The 11,607-nt window shown below is 39.3% G+C and overlaps 1 protein-coding gene across 1 annotated transcript; it reads right to left on the reverse strand.

Annotated features, from left to right (window-relative positions):
• Window positions 1-6,216: 6,216 nt before the first annotated feature.
• LOC120290224 (sodium/hydrogen exchanger 2-like) lies at window positions 6,217-9,819 on the reverse strand. Its single transcript, XM_039306025.1, has 15 exons — window positions 9,776-9,819; window positions 9,138-9,332; window positions 8,936-9,054; window positions 8,686-8,783; window positions 8,492-8,551; window positions 8,344-8,390; window positions 8,052-8,246; window positions 7,924-7,970; window positions 7,717-7,783; window positions 7,515-7,615; window positions 7,317-7,418; window positions 7,070-7,208; window positions 6,917-6,979; window positions 6,664-6,744; window positions 6,217-6,582 (listed from the first exon to the last, which is right to left on the reverse strand). Exons 2-15 carry the CDS (start codon window positions 9,303-9,305, stop codon window positions 6,253-6,255), a joined length of 1,617 nt encoding a protein of 538 aa, XP_039161959.1. The 5' UTR covers window positions 9,306-9,332; window positions 9,776-9,819; the 3' UTR covers window positions 6,217-6,252.
• Between the last annotated feature and the right edge of the window lie 1,788 nt (window positions 9,820-11,607).

The raw sequence follows: 11,607 nt of genomic DNA on the forward strand, positions 1-11,607 counted from the left end.
CCAATTTATTCTAAAACTGTTTCAAATCATTAATGTGACCGTTAAGTTTTGAAACCGTTTCAGGACTTAATGTAACTGTTAAATCTAAAAAACATTTCAGATCTTTAATTTAGCCATTAAGTCTAAAACTATTTCAAATCATTGATTTGGCTATTGATTCTGAACTCACTTCAGATCATTAATGATTCGATTAACTCTGAACTCACTTTGGATCATTAACGCAATTATTAATTCTGAACTCACTTTAGATTATTTATTCTCACCGAATCCAAACACACTTCAAAGCTTTTATTCGGCCGTAAAGTTTGAAACCCACTTCAAAGATTGTAAACTCGATGCCCCTTCATCGAACTTTTATTTCTAACCCAACTCAATATGATTGGCTCAATTACAAACACATTTGCAATATTCTCTCTCTTGTTCAAACGTCATTCTAATTTATTATGGTGTATGACATCCCTAGGTTCATCACTGAGCTGGCAGTAAGACTTGTACTAACACATTAGCACAACCAAGAAAACTTATTGTCCAGATCAATCTCATGTTCCTACAAACCATGAGTGAACCCAAACAATGTGAAATGTCTCAAAACATAATGAACCCGTCAGCTTTGGCAACCGTGTAATTCGATTCTTCTGTCTCACCATGTCCTGATCGAACAAAGGCTATGGAACTATTTGTCAAGCCATCAATTCGATCATATGCTCAAATTTAATTGACATGTATTATTCGAGATATGAACCATTCATTCTTGGTTATAACTCCGACTGAGGATTTCAATACAATATCATGATTAGATTGCATAGGACGTCAATCTTGTATAACAAGAAGACAGATCCCATATTGCGCACATATGTGGCTTCGTATATGAATAAACTATGACCATGAAGTATAAAGATGGTTCGACGAAGGGTTAATATGCGCACTTGTGAACCATAGCCATCCAAAACACAAGTCAACATCATGCCTCAGGTCTAAGGATCTTTACACCTAACCAAAGCGTCACGCCCCAATCCTCCGAGCGCGTGCCCATCCCTCGGTGGTCGATTAAACTGCGACGTCTTAGCATGTGTCGCCAACCCATTTATTTTAATACGCATGCAGAAGCAAATAATTAATCCCCAAACAACACAAAGATGGGATAGAAAAGCAAGGCCACAATTTTTGAAAACCCAACCACACCTTTATACATATCAAACCCAGTCATATACAATACTAGCCGATATATATACAAGGTCTACAAAAAGGGGATAAATGGCTATAGATCCCCTAAACATTCGATCCATCAACAGAAGATTCTGGGGTCTCAGGCTCCGAGGACTTCGGGTCTACCACTGCTTCACCTGGAGGGTCTGCCGTACCTTTTCCAAAAGCAACCTCCAACACCGACATAAGGACCTTAGATTCCGGTAGGGGACCTTCTCTGGGTCCATTTCGCTTACGATGATATCACGATCTATATTGATGGGGTACCATCCGAGATAGACCCGCATCAACCCAAACAACGGATCTCATGAGTTCGTAGACCCAACCCCTTGGGTCCCCATGAAGTGGAATATAAGATACCTACTCGGTGACCTTCTTCGACTGTTCAAAATGCTCAGGAGGCACAGTCATCTAAAGACCTGAAAATGTTAGCTCATGATGGGGTGAGACAATGTCTCAACAAGTCCACCCCCTAAACCTCGACTAAGAAGGAAATATGCCTTGAGGTTATTAATGCACGTATAAGACACTTATCTTTGCCTAAGATCCTTCATACAAGTGAGTACAAGTCATATAATCATCCAATCATTTCAATCAGTCGACTCACTCGACTCCATACTATCAATACCATCCAAACAATTCAATCGAATCAAACATTGCTCACCCTAAGCTGACCACAGATGGTATAGCTCACCGAAGCTGATAAATATCTATAATGTTCACCAAAGCTGCTAAAATATACTGCTCAGACTAAGCTTATATATCAAGGCCCTCAGGCTAATATAGTATATTGATAATGCTCACCGAAACTGCTAGAGTATACTGCTCACACTAAATTGATATATCAAAGCCCTCAAGTTGATATAGTATGCTGATAATGCTCACCGAAGTTGCTAAGGTATATTGCTCACTCTAAGCTAATGCCCACAGGCTGATAGTGTACCATTCTAATCAACCGACAATTTCACTATTTTTATCATACCCGATAAAAATAATTGTGTGTGGGTATACGGTCGACCTTAGCCAAAATATAATATCTTTCTTTTTAGAAAATCCCACCAATTATAATAGTCAATAAACACATTTTTGGTCTTTGTAAACCAACGACCGGTATTTTCTAATTAAATACTGATAATACTCATTTTGGGGATAATTACCCAAAATTAAAAATCTCACTCAATTTGCACCAAATAGCATTCAATTAAATAAACCAATCACACCATTGCAATCAGTACGAAATTTCGATCACCGGCTATCCCGGTCTAATTTCTGAAAAATAATAAATAATTAAATAAATACATTTAATTACCGTAAATGTAACCTTAGGCCAAAAAAGCCTGATTAAATACCGAAACGGGCCCGGAAAAATTCCAAACCACTCTAGATAAATACTACAATCTATCTAGTCACTAATTAAGCCGGTCTAACCACCTAGATGCACAAACAAGTAATTAAATCACCAATCCATTCTAACTAACCACTTAATCCCTAATCAACTTAAACTAATCAACCCTTAAGTATAATTAACTCCCTAAGCAGATTTTAGTGAGTAAACTCACCGGTTTTGAAATCCAATAAGTTCACGATGACAGCGAGGCGGAGACGAGCAACAAACTCCAAAGCGACAGCACCTTTCGAGGCCTAGAAGTAGTCCAAAGCGGGCCAAACAGTACACGGCTGGCCAAGGGGTTCTCTTCTGTTGTTGGGCTGAAGGAGAGAGCTGGGCAGCTAGTTCAGCGAGAAAGGATCGGCGGAGCTGCTACAACCTAGGTGAGTGACTCCAGCAGTTGGACAACGGTGGCCTGAGGAGGCTCAGGATGGCAGGGGACGACGACCAGGGCACGACAAGGGTGTAGGACAGCGAGACGAGCAAGTGAGGCTCGCGGGGGCGCGACGGGTAAGCGAGTGGCTTGCGATGGCTCCGGTGGCATGCGACAGGCTGCTTGACAGCAAGGGGGGTAGGCTGCGATTTTCTCTAGTCTTTTGGAGCTTCAAACAGCTTGGAAATGGAGGAAGCAAAGCTGTTGGAGAAGAAGAAAGGGACAACAACCCTTGGAGGGTCCCTCCAAGCTTCATCCTATCCCTTTGTCCCCCTTGAAGAGGTCCCATTGGTTTGCTGGCTTCCTCAACACAAAAGTAGACCCCAAAGCTTCCTTGGGAAGTCTTGGAAGTAGTCCAAAAGTTGAGGGACCAAGGGGCTACAAATTTTGGACTTCATTTCCCCAAATCCACTTCAATTCCCTCATGAAGTAATGCAATTTGGCCCCTGTAAATTCCACCATCGTATCCACGATCAAATTGACATTTTTCCTCACCAATAGCACCAACTTGCATCCCAAAAACGCAATAAAAAACGGCCACCTGAATTTTCCAGACAAAAACAGTCTTACTTTGAATTTCCACCGGAAATCTCGATTTGCAGAAAAATATTTAAAGGATGATTCGACGTTTCTAAAATCACTCGTGCCATGACAGAACTTTCAATTTCTGAAATCGGATTCAAATTCGCGGTTAATTTCAATCTGGCGTGATTTTAGCGTGACCTAGCCTATCGGGTAGCTTTTAGAAATTTTTGGTACAATTGACCCATGGTTGATTTATTTCTAACCACAACGTACCTCTTCGACACATTGACGACTCTCGGTAGTCGTGAAAATCTCGAGACTTCAAATACAGACACAGGTACCAAAATGATAGAAAAAAATCAATCTAGTATTGATCGACGAGAATTTTGCAATTTGGTGGAATCACCCGCGTTTAGCCACACATCTCAGTTGAACCGACATATGTCTGATTTCTAATTGTTTTTAACTGTGCCATAATGATTTCTGCAAATGAGCACGGTCGAGTAGTCAATTCCTGATCGAATTCTCAAGTCTATTGCATTAAAATCCCTTAATGGCTTCCCCAAATAATCTAGTTATCTCATGAGTGATCAGCTCAGAGAATAGCACTATAAGTGCGTCGATGAAAGGCCCAATTCAAGACTGAAATTTCAGGATGTCACACAAAACGTAAACAATCAGACATTAACCTCGCTAAAAAGCTTCTATGTCGCCAATCGTTCTATGTATGTCATGTTCAATGAACTTATCCAAGACAAGCACTGTGTTCTAGCTCAGATATCACAATACCCAATGACTTGTAACTCATCATCCCTTTAAGCATCCAATAAAGTGAAGCTTCAGAACACACCGATCTCAACAGGATCATCAGTATCCTCTCAATGATCCATCGATTGGGAACTATTTAAAGATTCAGCATAACTATAACCTGTCACACATTTTCTTAACACCTTAAAAATAGGTTCAATCGTAACTGATCTTATCGACCTCATTCATATAAATTCGATGATGAATAAGAAAATTTGCCATTAAATAATCCCTAACATGTAACTATTACATGGTTGTTTTAGGGCATATAGTGAACAATGAGCAGAATGACCGTGATGGTACTCATTATCATTAACATGCTGCCCCGCAACTTCATGTTTGATCTTGTAAACTGCACATGCAGAAAATGAACTTCAGAGGAAGCTTATGCGTCAGATTGAGACTAATAAAGAAAGGACCCAAAATGAAATTTGTGCACTAAACAGATACTGCTAACTGGTAGTTTTTTTCAATACACAATTAAGCCTAACATCTGTGCTAAGGATCGATTTGTCAATCAGCCAAAGTAGATTGTCTTAATAGTGTAAGCATCGAGCAGCCCCGCCTGCAGGAATGAAAACCAAACATGTCAGAAACAGATCAAGAACGGCATCTTAAGACAGGAGGGAAGGAATCTCACCGAAACTCTGACCATCGTACACGAGATAAACGAGTATTAGAAGTTGCCCACAAACTCCAGAGCATGTAAACATCTCCATTGGAATACAGAATGAAATTTTATACCTTCAAAACCGAAAACTTAACCATACCCTAGAAAAAGTAGTGAACGGTGGGTTGGGTGTGATCGGTTTCAATCCATTGCATCCGAACATACCCCATGAGAATGAAAGGGATTCCTTGGATGAGGGGCCAAGAGTCGCTAGTGAGTTTCAAGCGTCAATCTTCCAGAATCTCGCTTCTAATTTATCTCCAATGCCTGAAAGAAGGGAGGGAGGCCATCTTCTGGCAAGTATGTCAATCTTTGGACAATCCACAAACTGTAACTGTTTGAGAGAGGAGAGAGATGGTTCTGAAGATCACTTGATAATCTTTCCAGATTCCTCTCTTTTGTCATCTCGAGAGAGGTTAGAGAGGAAGGAAACAGAAGACTCCATGCATCCTTGTCCTCTGAAGGAAACTGCACCTTCTCTCCATCGCTCCAATGCTGCGGTCAAATTTCAGATGCTCGAGGGATGTAAGCATGTGTAAGCCCCATTCCCTCACTAGCTGCTTCAAATTCTCACACCCTGAAATTCTAAGCTCCCGCAAATTGGGAGGCAAACCTTCTATACGGTAACTCTAATTTTTAGCATTAGGAGGGACATAAGATGATGACACTGATTTGGTGGAGACTTTTCTCTGGACAATTGGTAAGAGAGAAAGTTGACGGTGATGGGAAGTAGAGGGAAGTACTTCACTGCTGGACAGTTGCAATGTGCCCCTGCAATGATGGAACTCAAGTTAACGGTGCAGTGCACATTCACAACGATGCCTAAATGCGAAGCCGGGCCGGAGGATGTTAATGCACGCAAACACTGACAGCTTCAGAAGCTCACTGTCCTAAAGGAAATAAGAGAGTTGGTGAAGCAATGAATTTCAGACATACAGATATCATTCAGTGAGGAGGAGATTACAAAAGCCATCACGCTCTTAATACATGCCCAAGACAAAGAAAGAAACAACAAGAAAGAAAATTAAGGGGAAGAAATCAGATCTCTCTGTCACAAAAACTGCAAAGTAGCTGTGTCTATAAAATGCCGCTGCTCTCCGTATACGCCATCAATCTTGTCAAAGTCATCAAAACTTCACACTCAGAAAATCCTGTGTATCAATGTATCCTATTTACAAACCCCCTAACAAAATCATTAGTTCTTGATCTCATCTTCGGTTATAGTTAGAGCCACTGATGATCATCTTGATCGGTAGGTGAGCATGGAATGAAAGGCACAAAACCTCTTCCGCCGAACACAGGCCTCATGAAGGCATCGTCGAATTTTCTCCAGTAATGATGCACTGTATGAGAAGGCATACTCAGGAGCTTGTGCAAGCTGCTTGGTCGGAGTATGCTTTTGCCATTCTGGTGAGACTCCAAGTCGTGTCCATTGCTGAGCAGTGGCTGAGTGAAAGATTTGGGACTTGATGGCTCCGAAGATGTCGTGCTGGCAAAGTATTTGGTTGAAGGAAGCAAGATTCTCACTAGAGGCTTCGTCAACAGTCCAAACACCTGTATCAATGAACGATGTCTTGAGGCACAAGTTGCATGTTTTGCCACCAATTAGACTCAGCATATGAAGCACCGTCTTACCACAGTGCTGAACAGAACGACCGTGATGGTACTCGTGATCATAAATGCATTGCCCCGCAATTTGGCATCGGACCGAGTGAACTGCACTCACAGAAAATAAACTTCAGAGCAAGCATATCTGTCAGATTAAGACGAGGAAACATAATAAAAACTTCGGGCAACCACGTTCATCTTATTGCAAGGAATAGAAAGAATCTCACGGTATCACCCGTGAAAAGTCTTCCCAAAAAAGCGCATTATCCCATCATTTTACCTGGTTATAAGCGAGTGCCATGGAGACAGCACCACGCATAAGCCCTGCCCACCAAATTGTGACCTGAACATATCGGAGTTAAATTAGGGAACTCCATCATGCTGACTACTTCATGTGCAGGAAAAATCCACAAGAAGATTCTGTATCTCTAACCTGCTGCTTTAAATCGATCTTTTCGTACTTAGACTTCCTAGTCAAGTTGGATAAGAACGACAAGGGAAAAACAAAGGCGGCTCTTCCAATCAGAACGAGTCCCAACAATATCGAGCTGACCTTGATCGATTTTCCAGGACTGTAAATGAACAAAGAAGAAGAAAGAAACATTAGGAAAATGGAAATGTGATGTCCCCTATTCAACATTGCTTAGCGAATGTAGAATGTAGTATGGAATTATCATTACCTATTGCTGACAACTCCCCACTTCTCGATATCTAACGCATCCATCCCAACATAAAGGAAGATGAAGATCTCGGCAACAAATGACAGAGTGGCAAAAACATGCCTGCAATCATTCGCAAGTATATGTGAACATTAGTGGCATAAGAATAACAGAAATCATGTCCAACAAAAAGATTGAAAATGAGTAAATTTGACATACTTAGTAGTCACTCTTGAACTCTCTGTCACGTTATGCCATGTATAGTGCGACATGACAATTCCACAGAAGAACACGGTGAGGATGGCACTTAAGTAGAAAAACTGCCAAAACAATCCACTCTTAACAGTCCGAAGAGAGGCGAGAAAAGAATTATCGGTGAAGAATAGTTCTACGAGCATCTGAGTACTAAAGGTTATCTTACTTCGGCCAACATATATGAAAGGTATGCCATGAGTATCATCAGCGCAACCTCACGGTCTGTAGAGTGCCTGCAATTGTAAAATAAACTATAAGAGCACAAAAAAGAAAGTACCCAAAATAAAATGTGAGCACTGAACAGATATTGTTAACTGGTTTCATTTTATACACAATTAAACCAGACATCAGTGCTAAGGATCAATTTGTCAACCTGCCAAAGTAGAGTTTCTTGACAATGTAAGCACTGAGCAGCCCCGCCTGCAGGGATGCAAACCAAACATATGAAAACAGATCAAGAACAGCCTTTTTAAGTTGGGCGGAAGGAGAAGGAAGTCTCACCAAAACTCCGAGCATCGTGCTCAATATAAACAAGTATAAGAAGTTGCCCATGAACTCCAGAGCGATCCTCGAGTTGATGTGAGTAATGTCAAAGCTCTTAATTGCATTGAACAGAACAACTGATGCGGCATCATTCACAACGCCTTCACCAAAGACCAGACTGTACAATAGAGGCGTCTCATCCTGATTAAGCACCTGCACCAAGTCATTGAACATCGGTTATGTTTTCTCCTTTTATCGTTCTGACCAGGTGATGGGGAAATTGGACCCCAGCTTCGTACCACATTAGTACCTGCAAGGTGCAGACAGAATCTGTCGCGGAAAGTATTGCTCCAATCGCTGCATTCACCAAGGGAGTGTTAGTTCAAATACACAATAAGGCACTTAAATGTTGAGTCCCAAGTCAAAGGAAAAAAATAACTTAAATAAGATGTATATACCCAGATAATCTCTCATTTCAAGTGGACCAATATTCATTTTCTGAAAGATGTGTACGGCACCTAAATTGAATAAGAGGCCATGAAACTATAAGACTCAGTCAGAACTATATCTGAGAATCGATGAAGGTGCAGATGAACAATCAGATTGAAATGATTATTTTTCCTTGAGATGAGAACAGATTGCAGATATATACCTAGCGATATGATACCAAAGGATATTAGAGTACCAATTGCACCGAAGAGCATGATCGTCATAAAGTTGCGAAAAAATTGCTTCTTCTTCACTTGGAACCTGGGGATAAGATAAACAACAATATATTGAGGATGAACTAAACTCCATCCAATAATTTAGCAAAAGAAGATACAGCAAACTCCAATTTCTCGCATAATTAAATATGGCGTAGTTTACCATAAAAGATAGTGTGGAAATTTGTCTCAACTTACCCAGCATTGAATATAATAGGTGGAAGAAGATAAATGAAGAAAAGATCTTCACTGAAAACCATAAGACGAGAGCTCTTTCCTTCAGTAGTAAGCAAAATTACAACTCCAGTGCACAGACCCTACATATTAGAGCCCAATAATCACTTAAACAATCAAATCAAGATATAAATTTTCCCCAAAAAAATCTGTCTATTGAACTTACAATGGCAAGGGCTGTGATGGATTCATTCATCCACCTGTACTCCTCCAACAAGTGGCCTACCACAATACAGGCACAAAGAAGTGCCACAAAGAGGTTCATGGACACAACCGAGGAATGATCAGAGGTCATCAACATGTTGATTTTAGCCAACAGGAAGCTTGTCTCCATTGCCACACGAACTCTTAGAATATAGAACTGAATAATGAAAGAAAATTCTCAGGTTCAATTCAAATCCTCAATCTTTGTGAGCGAAACAAAACGGCCAACTGATGCATAATTGCACTTCCAAGTTCTGCCCACCAAAACCTTATGTGCTGCAACCAAAAGTAAAATAAAAAAGACAGCAGAAAACACAGATTTTTATGAGTTAAGAAAAAGGAAAATGATGGTTTTCATTTCTCATATTCCAGCCGTGGAAAAAAAAAGAAGAGAAAATAACAGTAGAAACTCAGGATACGCCAAAACATGGGAAATATGGTGAAATTATAGTAGACGACAAAATCTCACTATTTCCAAATTTAGTATAACAAGAGACGGAACAGGGTGAATTTGGCTTCGCTGTTTCTCACATAGCGCTCACTTTTTTTTACTTTTTTGGAGCCAACTTTATGCTTTAATTTCAAACGAGTACGACTTACATGCACAAGAACTGAAGAAACCGACCGTGAAGCTTCCTCAGCGTGTCTCCTTCAGCTACCCAGAAGAAAGAAAAACAGGAATGTTTACAAAGACTCTCAAACAGCTTCAAGCTTCAAGAAGCCTCGGACCAACGCCACATGAGTCAGTGATTCGAGTCGCTCGCCACAAAGCTTGAGCCTCTCCAGTGCAAGAAACTTAGCAAACCCAACAGACCCACCTCAGATCTTTGCCTGAACTCCTGAAAAAACTTCAACAAGCATAAATTCTATAGAGAGGGAGAGAGAGTTTTTCAGTTAGAAGACAGAAGGCCAAGGGCTGGGAAGATAGAGGTTGCCAAATGGAAGGTATATATACGGTTGCTTTAAAAGAATGAGAGCGAGTGAGTCTCTTGAGTTTTGGAAGCAAATGGAGAGAGAGAGAGAGAGAGGAGAGAGAGGAGAGGAAAGTTCCACTCGTATGATTATGTTGCTTATGGAATCTAAAGGACTCACTGTACACACACCAACGAAATGGGGGAGGCTTTTTCTTTTTCTTATTTACAGAATCTTTTGGCGATAGGGACAATTGGTTCAAAAGCAATAATGGACTGTGGAGATGAATTTATGAACATAGACACACAGACATTAATGGAAGATCTTCAGAAGAATTTTATTGGTCCATATATTTAAGCCAAGCTTGTAACCGATAATGGAATATATTTTCTCGCCTGTATGTCTACATCTATATATGTAGATCAAGAATAGGATTTATCTCACTTTTGACTTTCTAAATTTCTCATTGCATTGTGTATCATTTTTTCAAAAAGAAATAACTCTTTTTCGTTAGTTTATTCTTCTCGTCAAAGAACTTTTTTGAAGATTAAAATGATAAAAGGGTCAAAAAGAGAATAAAACTTCTCATATCGAATACCTAAAAAGGATGACCTATGCGAATTTATTTATGAAATGCGTGAGACATGGGTTCTGTATATATTTAAGTCAAAATCACTATTTATCAAGCTTGTTTGATATTAAGCAAGTAACCATTCAATTTTATTCTACGCATATATGAGTGACAGTCTTTTCATCCTATTCTTTTTAAGTGCCAACATGATTTATGGGCATTTTCATTAGTATAGAAGTTTCTACCTGTACTTTTAGGTTCGAGGATTCTCATCTTATCTTTAGAATAACACCACTATATAAATTTAGCAAATAGAATTTACGATATCATCTCAAAATTAGTAGCTCGTACATAGCGCATGTTGGACATCAAGATAATTTCTAAAATATGATAATTTCTAAAATCAATCTCAGACATATTTTATAATCAATATAGTCAGAAGCCTTTGCGTGAAATTTCAATATAGTCTATCTAATTTTTACCCGAAATTGCTAACATAGTGTCCATTTATGCAAACCATTGTTAAATTAGCAATTTTATATGGCAATAAACTAAAAGAGCTATATTAGAATTTGGGGTAAAGATTTAAAACTGCATTGGTAAAACTAAAAATTTATGACTTAATTGACATTTGTACAATAGGTTTGAGTTTTAATTAATAACTCTCCCAACTCCTCTTATAGTGTCGGATGCGGCCATAAAAGTTACCCTAATTGAACATAAAAAATTTAACATTCAAATGAAATAATACACCAATCAACGGCTCTTTTGAAAATTCTACGCTATGAAATTTAAAAGGGTCATTAAAGTTTTGTTAAGAGTGACTTTGGTCTTTTATTTTTTATATTTTTGTCTTTTAGCATTTGATTCTTTACATTCATTTCACATGGAAATGACTACATTGAAATTTCATACAAAAATTTAGGACTAAATTAATAAAATTAAAAAA

This window comes from Eucalyptus grandis, chromosome 2, assembly GCF_016545825.1.
Source record: "Eucalyptus grandis isolate ANBG69807.140 chromosome 2, ASM1654582v1, whole genome shotgun sequence".
NCBI lineage: Eukaryota > Viridiplantae > Streptophyta > Magnoliopsida > Myrtales > Myrtaceae > Eucalyptus > Eucalyptus grandis.